General features: G+C 42.9%; 1 protein-coding gene across 1 annotated transcript in view; it reads right to left on the bottom strand.

Moving 5' to 3' along the window:
• ME1 (malic enzyme 1) overlaps nt 1–26868 on the bottom strand; it is a 458080-nt gene that overhangs the window by 231882 nt on the left and 199330 nt on the right. Inside the window, exons 4-5 of the mRNA XM_073589660.1 lie at nt 18799–18874; nt 5023–5184 (exon numbers count right to left, since the gene is read on the bottom strand). Coding sequence (XP_073445761.1) covers nt 5023–5184; nt 18799–18874 — 238 coding nt within the window. The remainder of the gene's footprint in view (nt 1–5022; nt 5185–18798; nt 18875–26868) is intronic.

The raw sequence follows: 26868 nt of genomic DNA, 5'->3' as shown, positions 1-26868 counted from the left end.
CTGACGGATATTATCTATTTTTTCTGTAAAGTGGGAGGCCAGGTCATCAGCACAAATGTCTGTGATAGGGGCTTGTGCTTTCTGCCTGAGGAGGGAGTGAAAGGTGTCAAAAAGTTTCTTAGGGTTGTTGGCTAGTGAGGAGATCAAGGTGGTGAAGTAGGTCTGTTTGGCGATGTGATCGGCAGGGTTATAGGTTCTTAATATAAATTTGAAGTGGTTGAAGTCTTCTGGTGTGCGGGTTTTTCTCCATAGGTTTTCAGCACTCCTAGAGCATCACTGGAGAAGTTGAGTTTGTCATGTGAGCCAGGGCTGTTTTACTCTGTGCTTGGAGGTTCTGAGGGTGTGGGGAGCTACTTGGTCAAGGGTGCTTCTAAGAGTGTCGTTGTAGTGATGAACAGCCAGATCAGGACAGGAAAAAGAGGAGATTGGGGACAGTGATGAGTGTAGGGAGTCTGAAAGTGTCTGTGGGTTAATGGCTTGTATATTTCTGCCTGTGTGGTAGGTAGGAGTGAGCTGGGGTGGGCGAGGATTTGTGAGCGTGAAGGAAAGAATGTTGTGGTCAGAGAGTGGAAGCGGTGAGTTATTTAGGTGGGAGATTGAACAGAGCCAGACAAAGACCAGATCAAGGGTGTTACCGTCCTTGTGTGTCTCAGAGGTTGAAAGCTGCGAGAGGCCTAAAGAGGTGGTTAGTGATAGAAGCTGGGATGCAGATGTGGAAGTAGGGCTGTTAATGGGGATGTTGAAGTGTCCCAGGATAAGAGTTGGTAGTTCTGAGGACATGAAGTGTGGCAGCCAGGCTGAAAAGTGGTCAAGGAAGTGGGTGGGTGAGCCTGGGGGCCAGTATATGACCGCTATTCTGAGGGAGAGGGGACGGAAGAGCCTGATGGTGTGGACCTCAAAAGAAGAGAATATGAGTGATGGAACTGTGGGAATGACCTGGAAAGTGCATTGTGGGGACAGGAGTATGCCGTCTCCACCACCATGTCTGTTTGTGGGTCTCGGGGAATGAGAGAATTGTAAGCCACCATAGGAAATGGCAGCAGGAGAGACAGTGTCAGAATCCTGAATCCAGGTTTCAGTGAGGGCCAACAGATTAAGAGAGTTGTTCAGAAAGTAGTTGTGCAGGAAAGGAAGCTTTTTACAAACAGACTGTGGATTCCAGAGGGCACAATTGAAGGATGGAGATGAGGGAGTGCAAGTAATATTAATAAGATTATTATGGTTTCGATAGGAGGTAGGGTAGGGGTTGAGGTTGGGGGATGGTGGACCAGGGTTGGGGGAGATGTTCCATGAAATCAGTAGGAGTAGGAACATTAAGCGCAAATAGTTGTTGGAATTGTAAGTAGTTTTTTTCTGCGATGTGTTTAGGCAAGATGGGCTGAGGTTTCTCAGGAAGGTGAGGAGTGCATTGGAGCTGTACATGGGAGAGGGAAGTATATAGGGGTTGATGTGTATGAGTCATGATGGAGGGGGGATGGGGTGGTGAATGTGGATGGCAAGGGAGCACAGGAGGATAGAAATAAAGCACATGGTTAAAGGGGAGAGCAAAGTGTGGGTTACCTGATTCCTGCCCTGATTAACTGCCATGGATAACTGCCGTTTTCTTGTTGCTTAGCTACTGTGATGCTTTGATAGAATCATAGAATCATAGAATTGTAGAGTTGGAAGGGACCTCCTGGGCCATCTGGTCCAACCCCCTGCTCAAAGCAGGATTCGCTAAATCATCCCAGTCAGATGTCTGTCCAGCCTCTGTTTGAAGACTTCCATTGAAGGAGAACTCACCACTTCTCGTGGCAGCCTGTTCCACTCATTGATCACTCTAACTGTCAAAAAGTTTTTTCTAATATCTAATCTGTGTCTCCTCCCATTCAGTTTCATCCCATTGCTTCTAGTCTTTCCTTGTGCAAATGAGAATAAAGTTGATCCTTCTACAATGTGACAGCCCTTTAGATATTTGTAGACAGCTATTAAGTCTCCTCTCAGTCTTCTCTTTTGCAAACTAAACATTCCCAAATCCTGCAACCTTTCTTCATAAGACAGGGTTTGCAGACCGGTCACCATTCTGGTCGCTCTTTTCTGAACTTGCTCCAGTTTGTTGATGTCTTTTTTAAAATGTGGTGCCCAAAACTGGACACAATATTCCAGATGAGGTCTGACCAAAGAGGAGTAGAGGGAAATAATGACTTCACGTGATCTAGACTGTATGCTTCTGTTAATACATCCTAGAATTGCATTTGCCTTTTTTGCTGCTGCATCACACTGTTGACTCATATTCAGTCTGTGATCTATTAGTATACCCAAGTCTTTTTCACATGTGCTGTCACTTAGCCCTATTCCTCCCATTCTATATATGCTTTTTCCATTTTTATTGCCCAGATGTAGTACTTTGCATTTCTCCCTGTTAAAAACCATTCTGTTAGTTGCTGCCCACTTCTCCAGTTTATTTAAATCTTTTTGAATCCTCTCTCTCTCTTCTCTAGTATTAGCTATCCCTCCTAGCTTTGTGTCATCAGCAAATTTAATCAGTTTACCCTCAATTCCTTCATCTAAATCGTTGATAAAGATGTTGAACAATACAGGGCCCAGGACAGAGCCCTGTGGTACCCCACTTGAGACATTCTTCCAACTGGATGTGCAGCCATTTACGACCACTCTTTGGGTCCGATCACTAAGCCAGTTATGAATCCACCTAACAGTTGCCTTGTCCATTCCATACTTAATCATTTTTTCAATAAGGATTGTATGAGAGACTTTGTCAAATGCTTTGCTGAAGTCAAGATATACTATATCTACAGCATTTCCTTGATCCACCCAATCAGTGATACCGTCATAGAAGGAAATTAAGTTAGTCTGACATGACTTATTAGTTACAAACCCATGCTGACTCTGTTTAATCACTTCATTCTTATCCAGGTATTGACATACATGTTGTTTAATAATTTGTTCAAAGATCTTTCCTGGTATAGAAGTCAGACTCACCGGCCTATAGTTACCTGGGTCCACCTTCTTCCCCTTTTTGAAGATAGGAACAACATTTGCTCTTCTCCAGCCTTCTGGCACTTCTCCTGTTCTCCAAGAATTTTCAAAGATTATAGAGAGGGGTTCAAAAATTTCTTCTGCTATCTCCTTCAGTACTCTGGGGTGTAATTCATCTGGACCTGGAGACTTGAATTCATTTAGGCTAGCTAAGTGTTTCCTCACTATCTTTCTGTTTATAGATATCCTGGATTCTTCTATTCCCTTAATAGGACAGTGAATAACAGTTGATGTTACATTTCCTTTCTGAGAGAAAACAGATGCAAAATAGGAATTTAAAAGTTCAGCCTTCTCAACATCCTGTCTTACCATTTCATCATTTTCATCCTGTAAAAATCCTATAGCATCTTTGACTTTTCTTTTACTTTTGACATATCCCCAAAATCCTTTATTATTGCTTTTGACATCTCTTGCAAGCCTCAATTCATTTTCAGCTTCAGCTAATCTGATTTGTGCCCTGCAGGTTCTGCAGACAGCATTATATTCTTCTTTAGATATGCCTCCCTCTTTCCATTTTATAAACATTTTTTTCTTCCTTTTTAGCATGTGCTTAAGTTCTGTGTTCATCCATCCTGGTTTCCTTAACTGCTTCCTATTCTTCCCTCTTTTCGGAATTGTTAACAACTGTGCTTTGAGAATTTCATTTTTCAAGATTTCCCATCCTTCCTGGGCATAGTGCGTACAAGTCGCCAACACTTTTCTCATTCAACTCCAAACCACTTCTTCCATTAGCATCAGCACATGGGCAGGGAGATTTCTGGCATGGGTTTTCAGGGCTAAGCAGTCATCTGCAAGCCTCATATCACCGAGTACAACGCCAAGCATCTGATGAAGTGGTGTAAAGCATGTCAACACTGGGCTATGAAGCAGTAAAAAAAGGTTTGTGAAGCGATCAATTTCGCTTCTCAGTCTAGCAGTCAGATGGACATATTTGGGTTTTGTGAATTCCACAAAATTTACCTGCCTGACTGCATTGTGCCAACTATAAAGTTTGATGTAGGATGCATAATGTTATAGTGTTTTTATTCTGAGGTTGATCTTAGGCATATCTTTTAGTGAAGGGAACTCTTAAAGCTTCAGCATAAGACATTTTGGGCAGTTTTATGATTCCAACTGTGTGGAAACAGCTTTGGGAAGGCCCTTTTCTGTTCAACGGGATTGTGCCCCAGTGCACAAAGTAAAGTCCATAAAGGCATGGTTGGGTGAGTTTGGGGTGAAAGATCTCAACTAGCTGTCCTGGACTCAACCCCATCCAACATCTTTGGCATGAACTAGAACCTAGACTACAAATCTGGCCCTCTCATACAACATCATTGTCTGACATTACAAATGCTCTTCTACATGAATGGGCAAAAATTCCCACAAAAACATACAGAACAGTGGAAGCTGGTACAGCGAAAAGTATGGGGGAAAAGGGAAACTGCATTTTACCTGGATTTAGAAAGGGATGTCCTAAAAGCTTCTATACATTCCGTACATGTATATACAGGAGCTTTGATAACATCCCATTCTAAATCCATAGTCATAATATGTAGTTTTCCCCCTACCCCATCCTTTACAGCTGTAACAATTTCCACTGAATTGTACAATTTGTGTGCTTTGTACTTTAATTTTATAAGTTTATTCTAAAAAGGCAGTAATTCAGTTTACGTTATAAATATTCAATAATTGCCTATATCTCGCTATACCAAAGAGAGCTGCTGCACTTCTTGATATACATTAGCAGCATTTACAATTGGATCTTGATTATCACTAATGAATAATAAAAATCCAATTATTGAAGCATAACTATCTTGTATCAAATTGATGCTTCATTTGAGATCATTGAATAATTCCCAAATTAAATTACTAGTGTCAGTTACATAATAACCATGAATTACAAGATACTTATACTATATATGAAAATCATATATCATATTCTAATTACATTACACATAAGGGTACTATAGACATCTTCATCTAGGATTTGTTTGTTTTCATGCCTACCTCATTGTCAGTACCCACATCCAGCATCACCGGGAGACACTCTTGAGGCTTTACTCCTCCACATGCTGTGTATAGAGCCAGTTTACCAACTGGAATGCCCATGCCGTAACTTCCAAGGTCTCCGAGACCAAGAATTCTTTCTCCATCTGTTATAACAACAGCCTGTAAAAGCCCACAACATACGATATAGATAATGAACATGTGTTTTTGTCTTCACGCTCCTGCAAATTACCTTATATCACGATGTATTCCCTGTCTAAGCTTTTGATAAAGATAGGTTATGGCAGAATGTAATACTAAGCAAAGCCAATGTGGTTAATTCATCACTGCTAAGTGGAATCCAGGACAATATGAGCTAAAATATAGATCTGGAAATTATATAATTAGTGTCTGATGGACGTACAAAATTACAAGAGTTTACATTTGGTAAAGTCAAAATGTACAATAACAGAGCGTGCAGAAACAGTACAAAGAGCATACGGTAATACAAATGGAAGCTCTCATGGACAGCTGACATTTTTACATTTCCTTTTCACCCCATCTAATTGCATCAATTATGTAGCAATAGCCATCGCAATTGCTTATCAACTAATAATTCAAGAAAATTGTCATTAGAGTGCAATATTTGCCCCAAATAACATCATGCTCCTAGGAATCCGATACCGTAATACCAATAATTAACATATTACTCCACTTAATTACTGCTGAAAACATTTAGGCACATTGCATACAAAAATTAAAAATGTTATGTAGTAACCATACAAACAATTTTGACGAGCTCCAGAGTCACCAGAAATTACTGCACTCTCGATAAAAGAGGGCATTTTTGTGTCCTTAAAAAACAAAATTTGACGAGTCCATTAATTTTATGAAGTTGGAGAAACTTATACAGAAAATTATAATTGTAGATATCATTTTCTAGCTCACAGTGAATAGTCATATACTTCTAAGGATCTTTATGGTTCATTATGTCTTTCCAATGTATCTGTAAAAAAATGTTTCCAGACACAAAAAATGTGTCCAGAAAAACTAAAAAAAAAAAAAAATCAGGTTGGAAAGCCTGCTGCGGACTCTGCTGGAATGATAACAGGGGAAAGCCCCTTCCTCACGCTTAAGAGTATTCATAAAGTTTTAATTCATGTTCCAATTTACAGAATGGTGAAATTTATAGCTTGACTCTTAGAATAAGGCCTTATTCATACATTAGTATTTTTGGATAGTTTCATTAGTATTTGCAAATAAATCCAGGAGTGTCTTCAAAACACAGAAGTGTGAATGTTTCAGTTATAGATTCTCTCTCTGTTGGCTTCTGGTAGGAAAAAAAAGTCTGACCTTTATTTTACCCCTAATATAAAAGTATTCAGAGATGTATCTGGTATAGAGAAGCACTGGTATATGGAGATGTGTCTCTATCTACCAGTACAATGTGCCTGTAAAGAACAAGCATACTGTTTAAATCTATAGGCAGAACAAATCCAAATAGACTTAGGAGTGCAGTCTGATGTGATTTGCTAATGTTCCTACCATGTTAGACGCTGTGAGTTTGAATCCCAGGATGACCACAAAAAAGAAAAGCAAATGGTTTCTTTAACTATAAATAACCTATATGGAGTCATCTACCGATTACAAGGAGATAACCTCGCCCCAATGACCAGAGTTGGATGGTGGAGAAAAAAAAAAAAAAGAACAATCACAAAAGCTTCCTGAAGATACAAGAATTGCAACTGGGCTCCCCTCCCACATCGGCCAGTAAACAGCTGAAATTAATCTGAAGATGGATGTGGTTCATTAGAACAGCAATTCTGCTCTGCAATTTTGTTATTTTTTTTCTAAGAAAGCATCTAAACATTGTTTTGGATCCATGTACTTTTACTGCTAAAATCAGCTTCTGATGTAGGCTTTTCTACAGAGCCATGGCTTTTATTATAAACTAGCTAAAGAGCCAGGCGTTGCCTGGGCATAGTAACCAACTGTGGTTAGCTATAACAAATTATAATTATTATATTGCACATAAAAACATTTCACATCATATATTCAACACTACAGATTTGCAACACAAACTAACTAAACGATTACCCAAGTATTGATAGTATTTTATTTTCAACTCATTCAAGAGCCTTTGGAATGAGTGGAATTCTGGGAATGAAAATGTCCTCTCCTTTGGCACATCCTGTTTCTGAGCTGTGTATCTAACCCTATCCTGTGTGATAATGTCTGCTGAGCTGTGTATCTAATCCTATCGTGTGTTACTGATTGCTCAGCTGTGTATCTAATCCTATCCTGTGCGATACTGACTGCTGAGCAGTGTATCTAATCCTATCCAGTATGATACTGACTGCTCAGCCGTGTATCTAATCCTATCCTGTGTGATACTGACTGCTGAGCCGTGTATCTAATCCTATCCTGTGTGATACTGACTGCTGAGCCGTGTATCTAATCCTATTCTTTGTGATACTGCCTGCTGAGCTGTGTATATAATCCTATCCTGTGTGTTAGGCATAAGGTTTCTGCATCTGCTCTGCAGGAATCCAGAGCTTCACATTCTGTGGTCTCTTGCTGTGTATCTACCGCAGCAGCAGATCGCTCCAGAGACTAAGTTCCTCTGTTCTCCTACTGGGCATGCTCACGAGACGATCTCCCATTGGAGATCGGGAGTTATGTGCCCAGGTCCTGCTCCAGATCTCATTGGTCCATCTCGGAGATCTGGAAGCTTCCGGAAGGTACCGCCTATAAAAAGCGCGCATGACCGTTCGGCCATGCGCTAGTATAGACACTAGATGCTAACTGTGTGAATGATGATGGATGTATGAACCTGCGAATGACTCATTAAGATCCCCTCCCTCTGATATTACGAATGTGTACAGGGACTTAGATTAGAGTTAGCACCAGCGCGTGGCAAGCCTCAAGCCACTACAGCATCATCCACAGTGCTAGCGTCCAACATTGCGCCTGCTTCCTTGCTTTGTCGACTAGCGGCAGTGTCCTATGCCGCACTGCAGTTGCAGCCCTCTTTGGCGCCAGCAGTAGTGACGCCGCACACACGGTAGGTCTAGATGGATGCAGCTCCTCTGTCTTGGGTCCTGCTCCTGTGACCAGATACCATGTGTGCATTTACCTGAGTCCTGTGACACTAACAGGCTCAGCCTTTTGTGTTTACCTCTGCTGACATTTCTGTGAGCAAACAGATTGCTTAGCGCACTTGGGTGACGTTCAACCCGCGTGCACATTTCCGCCATATTGCTCGTCTGTCACTACTTAGCAGCAGTGTTTACACCTACTGCACGGTGGACCCCGAGCGGTGAACGCACTTTATTATTTATTTTTATTTAGTGCGTTCCGCCATTCCTAACACTGTGTGATACTGATTGCTGAGCCGTGTATCTAATCCTATCCTGTGTGATACTGGGCTCCCCCTGCAGTTTGTGTCAGAGGGTGGACTGTGTTGGCACCGTAATAGTGTTATTTCCAGCTTTACAGAAGGATGATAACACCATAGAAATGATAAGAATAATAGGCCTCAGTTACCACAACTGTATACAAAGAAAACTGTTGCTGATAGCAACCAATCACAGCTCATTTTTCATCTTTTAAACAGCTCTGGGGCAGTGTGGCGAGTTTTGAGTGGTGTCTTTTGTGTTTCGAATTTTATGTGGCGAGGTTGGTGTATGTGTGGTGAAATGTGTGCTGAGGGTGGTATATGTGTTGAAGCACGTGGTAGTGTGTGACGCATTTTGTGTGTGTGTTCATATCCCCGTGTGTGGTGAGTATCCCATGTCAGGGCCCCACCTTAGCAACTGTACGGTATATACTCTTTGGCGCCATCGCTCTCATTCTTTAAGTCCCCCTTGTTCACATCTGGCAGCTGTCAATTTGCCTACAACACTTTTCCTTTCACTTTTTCCCCACATTATGTAGATAGGGGCAAAATTGTTTGGTGAATTGGAATGCGCGGGGTTAAAATTTGCCTCACAACATAGCCTATGACGCTCTCGGGGTCCAGACGTGTGACTGTGCCAAATTTTGTGGCTGTAGCTGCGACGGTGCGGATGCCAATCCCGGACATACATACATACATACACACATTGAGCTTTATATATTAGATAACCTTGCCATTTCTGAACAGAGTGTATGTCTAAGGGTATGTTTCCATGTGGCATATTACATCCGGATTAGCTGCGGGTTGAACGCTGCATACAGTCACAGCGTTCAATCCGCAGCGTCCAGAAGTTACAGCATAGTGGAGGGGATTTTATGAAATCCCGTCTCAACTATGCGTGCGAACATGCATCCGGCGGCCCTGCGTTTCCGGACATGCAGCGCATCTTTTAGACTGCAGCATGTCTGTTTACCTTGCGGAGACGCTCAGTCTAAGCAAGATAAATAGCCTACTCTATGTATACGATGCGGCGATTCCAGATGTGTTCAATGAGCACATCCGGAATCACCGCTCGTACAACAGGGGGCGGGGCTTTGGGGCGGAGCTGGCTTTCCGCTCCGTCCAAAGCACAAGGAGTGAGCTAAGTGGAAACATGCCTTAACTGGTCACGATTAGAGTTGAGCGATACCGTCCGATACTTCAAAGTATCGTATCGGATGGTATCGGCCGATCTTTAAAAAAAGTATCGGTATCGCCGATTCCGATACCGGAAGTCCCATTCAAGTCTATGGGACTTCCGGTATCGGAATAAGAAAAACCCTTTCCTGCCCTTGTACAGCCTCTCTGGGGTCTGTACGGGCCTTTCGGGGGGCTGTGCCGGCCTGCCAGGGGGTCTGTGCAGGCTCCGGTGGTCTGTGCCGGCCTGCCGGTGGTCTGTGCAGGCTCCGGGGGGCTGTGCCGGCCTGCCGGGGGGCTGTGCCGGCCTGCCGGGGGGCTGTGCAGGCTCCGGGGGGCTGTGCCGGCCTGCCGGGGGGCTGTGCCGGCCTGCCGGGGGGCTGTGCCGGCCTGCCGGTGGTCTGTGCAGGCTCCGGGGGTCTGTGCAGGCATCGTCCGATGGGACTACAAGTCCCATCGGGCGATGCCTGCTACCATGACAGTGATTGACACATTAGCCAATGATGGGACAGTAGTAGTCCCATCATCCGGCTAATGTGTTAAATGTAAAAAAAAAATAAAAAAAAAAAAAAAATAAAAAATTACATGCTACATACATACAACATGCATACTACATACATGCTACATTCATACTACATACTACATACATGCTACATACATACTACATATATACTACATGCATGCTACATACATACTGCATGCTACATACATACCACATACATACTACATACATACTACATGCTACATACATACCACATACATGCTACATATATACTACATGCATGCTACATACATACTACATATATACTACATGCGTGCTACATACATACTGCATGCTACATGCATGCTACATACATACTACATACATACTACATGCTACATACATACCACATATATACTACATACATACAATACATTCATACAATACATACATAGACATACAGTACATATAACATAGAGTAACATACTTACCAATACTTGTCACATTGTTCCCCGAAGCCATTGTCGTCTACGGAATAAATATTAACATAACAAACCACAAAAATACTCACCCACGATCCGAAGCAGTCCACGAGTGTGTCCCACGACGATCTTGGGTAGAGAACGGCAGCATCAGATGATGCTGCCGTTCTCTACGGGCTGCAGGAATCCAATGACGGAAGGTAGGTATCCTTCCGCACTGTATTCCTCCGCCACTTAAAAAAAAAAAGTCCCTAGTCTCACTTTATGCCATTGCTGTGTGGGAAATTCCCACGCAGCAATGGCATAAAGTGAGACTAGGGACTTTTTTTTTTTAAGTGGCGGAGGAATACAGTGCGGAAGGATACCTACCTTCCGTCATTGGATTCCTGCAGCCCGTAGAGAACGGCAGCATCATCTGATGCTGCCGTTCTCTACCCAAGATCGTCGTGGGACACACTCGTGGACTGCTTCGGATCGTGGGTGAGTATTTTTGTGGTTTGTTATGTTAATATTTATTCCGTAGACGACAATGGCTTCGGGGAACAATGTGACAAGTATTGGTAAGTATGTTACTCTATGTTATATGTACTGTATGTCTATGTATGTATTGTATGAATGTATTGTATGTATGTAGTATATATGTGGTATGTATGTAGCATGTAGTATGTATGTAGTATGTATGTAGCATGCATGTAGCATGCAGTATGTATGTAGCACGCATGTAGTATATATGTAGTATGTATGTAGCATGCATGTAGTATATATGTAGCATGTATGTGGTATGTATGTAGCATGTAGTATGTATGTAGTATGTATGTGGTATGTATGTAGCATGCAGTATGTATGTAGCATGCATGTAGTATATATGTAGTATGTATGTAGCATGTAGCATGTATGTAGTATGTATGTGGTATGTATGTAGCATGTAGTATGTATGTAGCATGCATGTAGTATATATGTAGTATGTATGTAGTATGTATGTAGCATGCAGTATGTATGTAGTATGTATGTAGTATATATGTAGTATGTATGTAGCATGCATGTAGTATGTATGTAGTATGTATGTAGTATATATGTAGTATGTATGTAGCATGTAGTATGTATGTAGCATGCATGTAGTATGTATGTAGTATTTTTTTTTTTTTTTTAACATTTAACACATTAGCCGGATGATGGGACTACTACTGTCCCATCATTGGCTAATGTGTCAATCACTGTCATGGTAGCAGGCATCGCCAGATGGTACTTGTAGTCCCATCGGACGATGCTTGCACAGACCCCCGGACATCAGCACAGCCCCCCGGCAGGCCGGCACAGCCCCCCGGCAGGCCGGTACAGACCCCCACAGGGTGCACAGACCACCGGCAGGCCGGCACAGCCCCCCGGCAGGCCGGTACAGACCCCCACAGGGTGCACAGACCACCGGCAGGCCGGCACAGCCCCCCGGCAGGCCGGTACAGACCCCGGGCAGTCCACACAGCCCCCCGGCAGGCCGGCACAGCCCCCCGGCAGGCCGGCAGAGACCCCCGGAAGGCCCGAAATGACGGCGCATCATGATGCGCACACACCGCGCATCATGATGACGTCAGGCCGTCAATCAACTGAACTTCCGATTCCGATGCCGAATTCCGATATTGAAAAAATATCGGAAGTCGGTATCGGAATTCCGATACAGCAAGTATCGGCCGATACCCGATACTTGCGGTATCGGAATGCTCAACACTAGTCACGATACTATGAACTGGTGCCCAGAAATAAATTTTCAGATATCACCACAGTAAGGCTTTGTAAAACAGTAATATAAAAACACAGAAGTCTGAATCTTTCAATTATATACTGCTCAAAAAAATAAAGGGAACAATTCGATTTGCAACAAGCCGTTTGTGTTCCCTTTATTTTTTTGAGCAGTAGGTTTCTGTTAGCAAAAACATTGTATAACCTTTATTTTACCTCTAATATACAAATATTTAGAGATTTATCTGTTATAGAGAAGCACTGGTGTATAGATGTGTCTCTATCTACCAGTACAATATGCCTGTAAAGAACAAACATACTATTTAGATCTATAGGCAGAGCAAATCCACATATACTCAGCAGTGCAGTCTGATGCTATCTCTCCCTGCTCTGGCTGGAGATTGACACTGAATGCTTTTATGTAGTCATGTAGACATTTATATACATCTACTCCCTGAACATTTGGAGCACATCAAATATATACCATAGGCATTTGTGTAATTTTTATCCTGGCCGCTGCATTCACACACATCCACCGCCCTGGCATTAACTCTCTTCACTCCATCTATATCGGCCCCTCGCTCCTTTCCTCTCCTATGTATAGCACTCACGCTCTTTTCACATTGTTAAATTGCACAGACCCAGTCAGTCCTACCATTCAACATCAGAGACGCTCTCACAAATCACTTAACCATCTGCTCACTCTTTCTATCCTCCTTCTCCTAGTCGCAGGAGACATTGCTCCCAACCCTGGTCCCCCATGTTATAGAAAGTCAAACCCCCCGACTGCTACACTCAGAAACCCCTCTAATCTTATTAATATTCCCTGCATGCCATCTGTCTCTCTTAATTGTGCACTTTGGAATTCTCACTCAGTGTGTAACAAACTCTCCTTCATCCATGACTTCTTCCTTTCTAATTCTCTTAAACTCCTGGCTCTTACTGAAACCTGGATCCAGCAGTCAGACACTACCGCTGCTGCTGCTCTTTCATACGGGGGGCTACACTTCTCTCATACCCCAAGATCAGACAATAGAGCAGGTGGAGGCGTTGGTCTTCTCCTATCACCAAAATGTACATTTCAGGTTATCCCTCAACTACCCTCACTTGTCTTCCCTCCTTTTGAGGTCCATGCCGTCAGACTCTACACCCCCTTCTCCATGCGAGTGGCGGTGGTATATCGTCCTCCTGGCCCCTCCCATCAGTTCCTGGATCATTTTGCCACTTGGCTTCCACATTTTCTCTCCTGTGACATCCCTACCCTCATCATGGGAGATTTCAACATCCCCATTGCTCTTCCCCTCTCACCATCTGCTACTCACCTTTTATCTCTAACCTCCTCATTTGGCCTTTCGCAGCTTGCTAATTCTCCAATGCATGAAGATGGAAACTCCCTCGACTTGGTCTTCTCTCGGCTTTGTGCAGTGGATGATTTTGCAAACTCCCCTCTCCCGCTCTCTGACCACAATCTTCTTTCATTCTCTATCAAGAACTGCCAGGCTGCTCAGGTCACCCCCACTGTCCAGACTTATAGAAACATACAGGCCATTAACACCCAGAAACTTAGGAAGAACTTGCAGTCTTCATTGGCCCCTATCTCCTCCCTCTCATGTCCTGATTCTGCATTGAAGCATTACAATGAAACACTTCAATGTGCCCTGGATGAATTTGCACCCCCTATAAATAGAACACCACAACACAGACGGCGACAACCCTGGCACACGGTGCAAACACGTTTCCTGCAGCGGTGCTCCAGGTGCGCCGAATGTCTGTGGAGAAAATCCAATCTACACGAAGATTTCATCCATTTTAAGTTTATGCTTAGAACATACAACACTGCCCTTCACCTCTCCAAACAAGCCTATTTCAACACCCTCATCACCTCACTGTCCAATAACCCGAAACGTCTCTTTGACACTTTTCATTCTCTACTCAATCCAAGAGTACAGGCCCCAACCACGGAGCTCCGAGCTGACGATCTGGTCAATTACTTCAAAGAAAATATTGACCAGATTCGACAGGAAATTATCTCCCAATCACCTCGTACCATGCACTGTCCTCCCTCCCCCACTGCATCTAGCTCACTCTCTGATTTTGAACCAGTCACAGAAGAAGAAGTAAGCAGGCTCCTTGCATCTTCTCGCCCAAACACTTGCACCAGTGACCCATTTCCGTCACATCTCCTCCAGTCCCTTTCCCCTGCTGTCACCCCTCACCTAACTAAAATATTTAACCTCTCTCTCTCTTCTGGTATTTTTCCCTCCTCATTTAAGCATGCCATCATACATCCACTACTTAAAAAACCATCCCTCGACCAAAACTGTGCCGCTAACTATAGACCTGTCTCTAATCTTCCTTTCATCTCTAAACTCCTGGAACGCCTGGTCCACTCCCGTCTTATCCGCTATCTCTCAGAAAACTCTGTTCTCGACCCTCTCCAATCCGGTTTCCGCTCTTTACACTCCACTGAAACTGCCCTCACTAAAGTCTCTAATGATCTGCTAACAGCTAAATCAAATGGTCATTACTCCATGCTAATTCTTTTGGATCTCTCTGCAGCATTCGACACTGTGGATCATCAGCTCCTCCTCACTATGCTCCGTTCCATTGGCCTCAAGGACACCGTTCTCTCATGGTTCTCCTCCTATCTCTCCGACCGCTCCTTTAATGTATCTTTTGCCGGTTCCTCCTCCTCTCACCTTCCCCTTACTGTTGGGGTCCCTGAAGGATCGGTTCTAGGCCCCCTCCTCTTCTCCTTGTACACTGCCTCTATTGGTCAAACAATCAGTAGATTTGGTTTCCAGTACCATCTCTATGCTGATGACACCCAATTATACGCTTCTTCTCCTGACATCACGCCAGCCTTTCTAGAAAACACAGACGATTGTCTAAACGCTGTGTCTAATATCATGTCCTCACTATATCTGAAACTGAACCTGTCAAAGACTGAACTCCTGGTGTTTCCTCCCTCTACTAATGTACCTATACCCGACATTGCCATTTCTGTGTGTGGTTCCACTATTACTCCCCAGCAACAGGCCCGCTGTCTTGGGGTCATACTTGATTCCGAGCTTTCCTTTGCCCCCCACATTCGATCACTGGCTCGCTCTTGTCATCTGCACCTCAAAAACATATCTAGAATTCGACCTTTTCTTACTTTTGACTCTGCAAAAACTCTTACTGTTTCTCTTATTCATTCTCGTCTCGACTATTGTAACTCTCTTCTAATCGGTCTCCCTCTTACCAAACTCTCCCCTCTCCAATCTGTCTTGAATGCTGCAGCCAGGATCATATTCCTCACCAATCGTTACACCGATACCTCTACCTTGTGCCAATCATTACACTGGCTACCCATCCACTCCAGAATTCAGTATAAACTTATTACCCTCACCCACAAAGCCCTCCATAGCTCAGCACCACCTTACATCTCCTCCCTTGTTTCAGTATACCACCCTACCCGCGCCCTCCGTTCTGCTGATGACCTGAGGTTAGCATTCTCAATACTCAGAACCTCCCACTCCCGTCTCCAAGACTTTACACGTGCCTCGCCAATTCTTTGGAATGCACTTCCCAGGTCAATATGATTAGTCCCCAATCCCCACAATTTTAAGCGTGCCCTGAAAACGCATTTATTCAGACTGGCCTATCGCCTCAACACATTAACCTAATCTATCCCTGTGTGGCACAGCCAAAAGTTTTACCATAACCAGATTTCCTGCATCATGTTCCCACATGCTTTATGCATCCATTAGCCCTCTGTGTTTGTACTGTTACACACTTAACATTATGGCTGGTCCATACAATCAGGGCAACTGTTACCACCCACCTTTCGTGTCTACCTCTTTCCTCATAGACTGTAAGCTTGCGAGCAGGGCCCTCATTCCTCTTGGTATTTGTTATAATCTATGTGATTATTGTTATGCTGTAATGTCTATTGTCTGTACAAATCCCCTCTGAAATGTAAAGTGCTGCGGAATATGTCGGCGCTATAGAAATAAAATTTATTTTTATTATATTATTATTATTAGTCTATCAGCTACACCCAGATGCTTTTCTATAAGTAATCCCAGTTTAATTTGTGCTATGAGATATAGAACAATAAAAACCCAGAAGTATATCTTTCCATTTATCCACATTGAGCTTCCACATGGCATATGAGAGTGAAACACTTGGTGTCTTGCAATTTAAGACAAACTTCTATTGCCTGCACTCTACTACATAGGTTGGTGTCATATGAAAAAGTAGACAGTGCGATTAATCTCATTTTGTGTAAACATTGCTAATCTGAAATTGCAACACAGTGAGGAAAAATTGTGGAATTACTAAATTCATAGGAGGAAAAGATATGTTACATATATGCAAATGATTAAAAAATGGGAACAACATTTTTTTTTTTAAAAACAACTCAATTTTTTCAGCATTGGTGTCTGAATGCCATGTTCAGAAATCTCTGCACTTACATGCCTTGGCATATTATCCATGAGGCTAATAATGGTTGTCTGAGAAATGTCTGCCACCAAGAATGCTCGTGCCATACAAATCATCAACATCCACTGCTGAAAGCTCTGTTTGCCATTGCCGACAAATGATGTCAACAGAAGTGTTTGATGGGAGGCACATCCACAGATGCTGCCGGCAATGGCATCACAAACATGCATTGTGATATTGTCTTGAAAAGTAATTCCTGGTACCCTTTTTACAAATGGCTGTACCACTTATTTCACAAACCTATCAATATACTGCAAAGCTTTTAGAGTACCAGGAATGAAAACTAGAGAGGTCCAGCTACTGTACATTGTGCCACCCCACACCATAATCCCAGGAATATAATCGGTGTTATATTCCTTCACGAATGCCTCTTAATGGCGTCCCCCAAATGGTTCCCACTCCAATCTCCGAATATCAAAACAACCAAGATAAAATTAGAACTCATCACTGAGTAGGATAGATCTCCATTCCAGCCTCCATTGCCGTCTTGCTTTGCACTGTCCACTTTTGAGAGCAGCAGCAGGCGGTCAAAGGAACAGCTGTAGCTGGGATGTCTAACGCGTACCCAATGTTGGGCAAACGCCTTCAGATTGTTTGTGTAGACATTCTTTAACGTTAATTTTACTTTCAGTAGAGAATGGATCCATCGTGGATCAAGAGGTATAGCTATTTCACCAAAGTGAAAGCCATCTCTCAATAGGCCATATGTTGCTGCTGCTACTGGGAGCAGCTTACATGGCCTAAATATGCTACCATGGTGGCGGCATCTCAAGACTTGCCTTCTGTAAAACACATCTGAAATGTCATTGGTCAGTAATTACAAAAGTAGCTGCCAGCAGTGGATCTTGATGATTTACATGGCCAAATGCATTCAGCGCAGCAGAACATTCCGCAGACAACCACCTAACATACCAAATCGTGTAAGTGCATGTATTTATGCACGTGGCGCTCATACTCGATACTGAATAAATCAAGACGTTTTGAACATTTTATTTCCAGTTTTTCATCACTTGCATATCATTAACGTCTGTCGATCCTGTGATTTCGAAAATTCCATGATTATTCCTTCTTGTTGTTTCAATCTTAATGTTGAGGAGTGCAAATAATATTGATTAAAGTTGATTAACAGTGGACACAGCACTGAATCTCGGGGTATATCGTAACACATCACCAGGGGCCATTCAGAGTAGCAAATATTCAGCATAGCTAAATATGAATAGTATCCAAGAGCCAGTTCTCAATTTAATCTACTCATTATGATACTTTCTGAAGCTATAAACTTTCAATTAGGGACTATATCAAATGTCCCATCATTTTTATATTCATAGATCAACAGAACACAGAAAAATAAACAACTTTGAAATATATCTCATCTGAGAAATCTGCTTCTTTCTCCTCTTGGATTAATCTTGTACTCTGAATTCATGGGTAAAATCTGTATTCAGTGAGGACATATTTCCCAATTACTGAGATAGGAAATGTCAGCTGCTTCTTTAAAATCTTATGGAGAGATGAGGTGGAAGGAGGATGGAGGAGCTAGAGGCAGACACAGACATTCTGCTGCAAGTTGTCCTAAAACAACAGTTACAGTTCTTCATAGAACTTTATGAACACTAACTGTCATCTCCTAGCTCAGTAATTGGAAAATCGATATTCATTGAAAACAGATGTTACCCATGAACTGACAATTCTGAAAATGAAGATCAGTTGATGGGGAGAAAGAAGCAGATTTCTCTGATAAGATATACTATAAAGTTTCATATTTTCTAGTGTACTACTAATTTATTAAATAAAGTAAAATGGTATTTACTTTTCAAGCAGCGGTAGATCGCTATGTGCAAATTGAATTGCGTAACTGTAATATCAGTCAGTGTGCGCTTGGTAACTGAAAGCTACTGAGTACTATTAGAAAGATGAAGCAAAGAAGATTGCCTCTGAGATAAGGTCAATGAATGGTCTACTCTTCCCAGAATGTCCTTACATAACCTATTTCATTTAGTAAAAATCAACTCAGTTAAATAAGACTAAGCATACGTTACCTTGATGTCATTCTCAGGCCATGATTTCATTAGTGTGGATATATGACCGCGGTCATGAATGGTAATGAAGAGTCCTCTGTAGAGAAAAAAAACAGAAATATTATGCACGTAAAGTCTGAATGTGACAAGCGAAAGTCTGATGAATGCATTATCCGGTGAGATCACCTATTAGAAAAGAGCTTTTCTTCCAATCCTAAAGGAATCAGATGACATAACCATGCAAATGCAACAATGGTTTCAGGAACACTGCAGTCCTTTGTGGATATTGAGGAGTTTTTACTTCTTATGCTCCAGATAGAAGTGACAGAAAGTTGGAGCAATGCATAAACAGTTAGTAAAGACATCTTTTTCAGGATTTAAGTAATAAAGTAATTCAGATGCAGTGACATTTATTATATAAGACTGCAGCCTGATTAATCATGGCATTTATGGCTGGTGTAATACACCTTTAACAGTCGCAACATTTTTGTGCAACACAAAAGTGGCTTTAAAATTTATGGGCTGCTCTGCCAAAATGGGTGGAACTGTAATTTAGTGGTGGTGTGGCAACATCATTACAAATTCATTAACAAATTCATCAATAAATTCCTTAAAAGTAAAGGCATTACTTATGACAGAAATGCTACTCCAGTCGCCGACTGGAGTAACTTTTCTGCCGAAGCCAATGGAGGCGCACACCAATGATAAGATGTGCCTGATTCATTAAGTGGCATGTGCCTCTTAATAAACTGCATTCGTCTTGTCCTACATGCAAGACAAATGCCAGTCATATTGAATTAGGCCTACATGTTTTATTTTAGAGATGCACTGGAAATCTATTACAGTGTGAAAAAAGTATCATTGGCCTCCCCTGTGTATTGTATTGCTGGGGATCCCCGTCTCGTACACAACTCACTGCCCATTGCAAACACAGGCACAGTGGCAACGAGCAAGCATTGTGAGCATTCCGGATTATTTAGTTATGTTGCTGACCTGTCCCGGCTTATGCACTGGGCCTTGTTTCCTTTCCCTATTGCCAAGTACCTTAGTACTAGTCCATGTCGGGTTACTTTAGTTACCTGGTAAACACTTTTGGCATCACCACCCAAGGTCTTTAAGACCGGCACAGGCAGCAATGTGCTTTCTGAGTATTGAGATTTCATTGCTCTCAGAAACCCTGTGCTTTGTCAGGAGCTGCTTAATCATTCGCTTAGCTCAAGCTCCAGCCAGGTGCTTATGCATTTTCTGCTCATGTTATCTACTGTATTTAAGATTTTTCTACCATTGTAATCCTGTGATGATGATGATGATGATGATGATAAAAAAAACTGTTGGGAAGTGATCTGAACATAACAGGGAGTATAGGTCTAATACTAAATATAGTGATAAGCATGAAGACTGCAAGATTTCAGATTTTTTTTCTATATAGATAGAGAAATAGAAAATAAAAAATGATAAAACATTAAAAAAAATGGTTAAATAATTCAATAATATGTCATTCTCATACGACAAATTCCTTTGTCTGCTCCCCAGCCTCCCAGTTTTCTGTTTGATTGACAGCAGACCAGTAGTATTATCACGCTCTTGGCCCAATCTGTGTGTTGTGCACTTTTCTTATGCTATATAGAGCATCATAAGAGAACAGCCACACTGAATCTGGCCAGCATGACAGCAGTGCTTACAAGCTCAATCAGGAAGAGCTTGTATGTGCTGCACTTCTGGCCAAGGAGACAGGCCTCCGCTGCTAGACTGCAGCAGTAGCCGATATCATAGGCATTGATTTCAAATCCATGAAATTAAAAATCCCTTGGAATGGAATTTTAATAACAAGTAAATTGCAAAGCCATTTGTTTTACAAGCAATTTGCAATTTTTAACCATTTATGATGGTGTTTCTTTTTGTTGGGAAATGTCCATTGTCATTGCTGGTTATAAATGGTAGCCATGGGCGCAATAGAAGGAATTCAAGGAAAATACGTCTGATAGGATGTAACAGCAGCTGAGCTACGTGGTTGGATGGTTCTGAGAGTGTTATGGTGATAGAAATAAAATATGCAATGGAACTGGAAAGCTTGCATGTGTTTGTACAAAAAGTAAACTACATTTACCACATTATGATGGAAAAAGCATTTTTGTCCTACAATATTCGTAAGTGACAATGCCATGCTTGGGAATAGACTAACATTTTCATGTGAACAGCAGGTCAAATAATTCTCACAACCTTGTCCTTTTTTTCCCTCATCAAGCAAATAGTGTAAATGTGCGGGATGGCGGTAATATACTTACACCCTCACTTGCCAGTAATAACAGATTTCACAAACATTCAAGGACAAATGGAGTATATAACTTAAGCTGGCTAGTCTCGTATACAGATCTGAAATATGAAATATTAGTCCAAAGACAGCCGGGAATATAGGAATAATATTGGTTGTAACATACTTTAAGCAATTTGCGCTCTGACATTTAGACAGTTACTGTTTTGCTTACGGTCAAATAGGAGGATCCTCTAAACAGAAATTGATTTAGCAGTGGCTAGACTATGGTGGTCTAAGAATCTTCCTGATTTTTACTTAAAGAAAACCCGTAACCTCGGATAATGCTCTTAACCAGCAGATATTGGGTTGATCTGCAGATTAATAGCATTAGAAAGTTGTCTGGCTGATGCATCAGACTGAGACGTATGTTGTTTGGTGCTATTAATGATGTTGCTACTTGCAACCGCTTTTTCATATTTGCATCAGTCTGGAGCGCAGTCAGCTCTTTGCAATGAACTTTGAAAAGAACTCACAGCAGTAAGTTCTGAACACAGATGTATATTACACTGCAGATCTCCACACAGTGGGAAATGCCTCATTGTTCATGTAACATTTCTAAAACTCATGCAGTGGGAGGTCTGCTGTATATACATCACACAGGTGTAACTCATAGTGTTCTATTTACATCACATAGGAGACACAGAATACTGCATATATCACATAGGAGACACTGGGGCTGGAGAATATACATTACAAAGGAGACGCTGGGACTGAAGCACATACTTCACATACACTGGAGCTGTGGCATATATATATATATATATATATATATATTTATATATCTTACAGGAGATGCTGGGGTATATACATCACAGGAGACACAGGAGCATATACATCACAGGAGAAGATGGGGCATATATATATCACAAGAGAAGATAGAGACATATACAGTACAGGAGGAGCTGGGGCTGCTGTTGTCAGTGGGACTGGAGCACAAAGCGCACTGATTCTGCCCACAAAGTACATCCTGATGCAGTGTTCAGCAGTGAACACTGCGTTAGTGTGCTTGCAGTATCAGGAGCAATTAAAGGGCTGGCAGCTGGTGTTTTGCATTCCGAGGACTGTGATCCTAGGCCACACCACTGCTGTTCCCAGGAACCTGCTGCGGCCCAGAGGTTCACCTTTGCCTTGCTTATCTTCCTTGAATTTTTTTGTTCTTAAACTGATGGGCCATTAAATTGACAAAATTTTGAAGGTACTGCGCCAGTTTTCAGATCTGAGACATTTATAACATATTGATTATATATGCAATAAAAGCATATTTGATAGGCATCCAAAGGATCTGACCAGAACAGAGGAACACAAACATCCAATCATGTTGGAAATGTGGCTATACATGTTTATTTTCCTACTCCAATATAGTGGCTACATATAAGAGAATTCACTTGGTTATTTCAGTATTTCCAATATTATCTTTATTAGGGTAACCCTGCATATGTACCCATCTCTAAGGTAGCTTCTCAAAACATACAGCGTTTTGAAGTGCACTCACTGCTTCATCAAGAGCACCACAAGATGACCCCCTGATGAAGTGAGTGCACTTCGATACACGTTGAGAATAGTATTAAGTTACGTACCGGTAACGGTATTTTTCGGAAGCCCATGACAGCACCACGAGAGAGGGGATCCGCCCTTTAGGAACAGGAAACCTACAGATACAAAAGGGCGGCACCTCTCCCACGCATCAGTTGGATTACAGAGCATGAGAGGCTACCATGGTTAGTACACAACATATAATATATACAACCTATCTACCCTATTTACCAGAAATATTTTTATACCATCTCCCTCATACAGTTAATTGTGGACAATCTTCTAAAGGAGTGCACCCCTATATGTGAACAAGGGAGGGAACTAAGGGTGCTGTCATGGGCTTCCGAAAAATACCGTTACCGGTACGTAACTTAATACTTTATTCGGACTCCCATGACAGCACCACGAGAGAATTACAGAGATGTAAAATTAATTTAGGGAGGGACTACAGCCTGCAGCACCCTTAGCCCAAAGGTGAGTTCTGAGGAGGCACCCATGTCTAACCGATAGTGGTTAAAAAAGGTGGAAGGAGATGACCAGGTGGCCGCCTTACATATCTGATCAACTGACACTCCAGATCTTTCTGCCCAAAATGATTCCATGGCACGAGTGGAATGCGCCCTCAGGTTCTGCGGAGCCGGACCTCCACCTGCTGTGTAGGCAAGAGAGATAGCCTCCCTAATCCACCTTGCTAATGTGCGTTTCGATACCCTACAACCTTTCCTGGGACCTTGGAAGGATAGGAATAATGCATTCTCCTTCTTCCAAGGATCCGTGGCTGCTAAATATTTAAGTAAGCATCTCCTAATATCTAATGCCTGAAGTTTTTGCTCCTTAAGGTTGGTCGGATTAGGGAGGAAGGAAGGCAGAACTATCTCTTGTGTCCTGTGAAATTGTGATGCTACCTTGGGAAGGTATGCTGGATCTGGCCTTAGGATTACTCTATCCTGTAAGAACTCTGTGTAAGGGGGCAATCTGGAAAGTGCCTGTTATCGCTACCAGAAATGCTGCCTTAAGAGATATAATCTTTAATGAGGCAGAATCCAAAGGTTCAAACGGACTTTCTGTCATGGCTGTAAGGACTAAGTTTAAGTCCCAAGGCACACATCTGTCCTTGTGTATGGGTCTCGATCTAGCCGCCGCTTTGATGAACCTTGCTACCCAATAGTTATTGGCAATATCACATGCAAACAAGGCTCCTAAGGCTGAAACCTGTACTTTTAATGTACTTGTGGAGAGACCCAATTCGAGACCCTTCTGGAGAAATTCCAGAATATGTTTCGTGGGAATTCCGTCTCTGACATCAAACTGAAAGGTGGACAGGAATCGCTTCCAGGTCCTAGCATAGATGTTAGTGGTGGTTAGTTTCCTGCTTTTTAGGAGGGTATCAATTAAATTCTTGGAGAACCCTCTATCCTTTAATAGTGTCCTCTCAAACACCACGCCGTCAAATGGAGTACCGCTACTTGCGGGTGGCTGACTGGCCCCTGGTAGAGGAGATCCGGAAGGTTTGGCAGTACCCAGGGATCGCATACCGACATGGTCCTCAACCATGCAAACCAGGTCCTCCTGGGCCAAAAGGGGGCAATTAATATGACTCTTGCCCGATCTTCCCTGATCTTCCTTACTACCAGAGGTAGAAGATTTAATGGCGGGAAGGCGTATGCCAGAGAAAAGTTCCATCTTATCAGGAGGGTATCCACTGCCAGTGGATTTTCCCTGGGATTCAGACAGCAGAACGATTTTTCTTTCCTGTTTTCTCTGGTGGCAAAGAGGTCTACCTCTGGCTGACCCCATCTGCGGACAATCTGGTGGTAAATATCCCTGTTCAAAGCCCATTCTCCTTGCTTTAGAGCCTTGCGGCTTAGAAAGTCTGCCTTCACGTTGTCCTTTCCTCTGATGTGGAGGGCCGTTAAAGATAGAAAACTTTCCTCTGCTATCTGAAGGAGACGTTCTGTTATCCGCATCAGGGCGTCGGAGCGGGTTCCACCTTGGTGGTTGACATATGCTACCGCTACCTGGTTGTCCGAGAGTATCCTCACGTGATGGCCCTGTAGGTACATAATGAGTTTTTTGACTGCCCGCTCTATCGCCAATAGCTCTCTCTGGTTGGATGAGATCTCAGCATCAGAATCCCAATGTCCCTGTACCACTATGTCCCCCATATGGGCCCCCCATCCGAAGGGACTAGTGTCTGTGGTTATAATACGGGTTATCTGCGTTATCCAGGGCACCCCTGAGGCTAGGTTCTCGTCATCGAGCCACCATCTAAGCGATGTAACAGCTGAGGGGCTTAGCAACACTCGACCCTGTAAGGAGCCTTCCAAGGCCCTGCTATTAACCAGGACGTCCTTCTGAAGGGCTCTAGTATGGAATTGTGCCCACCTGACTGCTGGGATGCATGAGGTTAGAGAGCCTAACAGGGACATGGCCTGTCTGAGGGTCATAGAAGGATTATCAATCGCCCGAAGAACCTGCTGCTGTATCTTTTGCAATTTATCCAATGGCAACAGACTGCTGAGTTTCTGAATTTAATAGTAAGCCTAGAAACTTCTGTATCTTTAAGGGCTGGAGTCGGGATTTCTCGTAGTTTAATATCCATCCGAGGTTCCTGGACTTAGCTCTTTCTATCTGGGATATACAATGGCCCACCGATTTTCCCACAATCAAAAAATCATCTAAATATGGAACAATTAAGATGTCTACTTCCGGTAAATGAGCCATAACCTCGGCCACTATTTTTGTAAATACCCGGGGCGCTGCTGAGAGACCAAAGGGAAGGGCTCTATACTGATAATGACGGACTGTGCCGTCTACTGAAACCGCCACTCTCAGGTACTGCTGGAAATCTGCATGGATAGGTACATGATAGTACGCATCTTTCAAATCTATGACTGCCATAAAACACCCTTTAAACAATATTTTTATTGTTGTATTGATGGACTCCATCTTAAAAGTATGATTAACCAAAAACTCATTAAGGAAACGTAAATTAATAAGCGTCCTAAATGTTTTATCAGGTTTTTGGATTAGGAATAAGGGAGAGTAGAACCCTCTTCCTCTCTCAGATTCTGGAACCTCTATCAGGACGTTTTTCTGGCATAGGCTCAAGACCTCCGCTTCTAAAGCTGCTTGTTCGAGGGGTGAAGATCTTAAAGGAGTTGGTTTAAAGGTATCCCGCGGGACCTGGGTAAACTCCAATCAAAGCCCGGTGGATATTACCTTGCGCACCCAGTCACTATTTGTAATCTGTAACCATGCCGGGAGGAAGGATGACAGTCTACCCCCCACGGGAATTACTAGTCATTGATGCTGTTTCTTTTGATCTCTCGACGAGCGTCTGAACATGTAGCCCGTACCTCTTCTCCTTCTATCTTCCCATCTGGGACGGTCTCTAATATGCGAAGAATTGCACCTTCTCCCCTGACCGAATCTCCTTCTACCAAATGGATGTCGGTAGGACGCAGACCAGAGATTTGGGAATTTTTTCTTGTCGTCCCCAGCCTTCTCAAGCAGTTCGTCCAGGACTGCGCCGAACAAATATTCACCCTCACACGGAATGGTACAGAGCTTCGCCCTAGACTGAATGTCTCCCTGCCAGCACTTTAGCCACAGGGCTCTACGAGCCGCATTAGAGAGACCTGCTGCCCTGGCGGCCATTCTTACTGCATCCGCCGACGCATCTGCTAGGAATGCTGCTCCCTCTTGGATCGTTGGTATGGCCCCAAGAATTGTTTGCCTCGACGTACCCTGTTTTAATTGCGACTCCAACTGGTCCAACCAGACCATCATGGACCTGGCCGTGCATGTTGATGCCACTGCTGGTCTTAAGGACCCGGCAGCCATTTCCCAGGTATTCTTAAGGAAGGTATCTGCCTTCCTGTCTAGGGGATTTTTAAGGGATCCCATGTCCTCAAAGGGTAGCGAGGATCTTTTCGATGCCTTTGCAATGGCTGCATCTAATTTGGGGGGCCTTGTCCCAAGTATTCACTGCCGGATCGTCGAAGGGATATCTGCGTTTGAGGGCTGGTGGTAGCGACTCTCTTTTGTCCGTTTTTTTTCACTCTCTGTGGATCAGATCCTGGATTTTCTGATTTAATGGGAAGACTCTACGCTTCCTCTGCTCCAGCCCCCCGAACATGACATCCTGCATGGATAACTGGGGCTTAGGCTCCTCTACTTCCATTGTCCCTCTGACTGCTTTGACCAGCTTGTCTACTCGGTCAAGTGGCAAACAAAACCGC

The sequence above is a fragment of the Dendrobates tinctorius genome, unplaced genomic scaffold (assembly GCF_039654945.1).
Source record: "Dendrobates tinctorius isolate UK_male_01 unplaced genomic scaffold, ASM3965494v1 ptg000111l, whole genome shotgun sequence".
Classification (NCBI taxonomy): Eukaryota; Metazoa; Chordata; class Amphibia; order Anura; family Dendrobatidae; genus Dendrobates; species Dendrobates tinctorius.
This window is presented reverse-complemented; position numbering and strand designations above follow the sequence as displayed.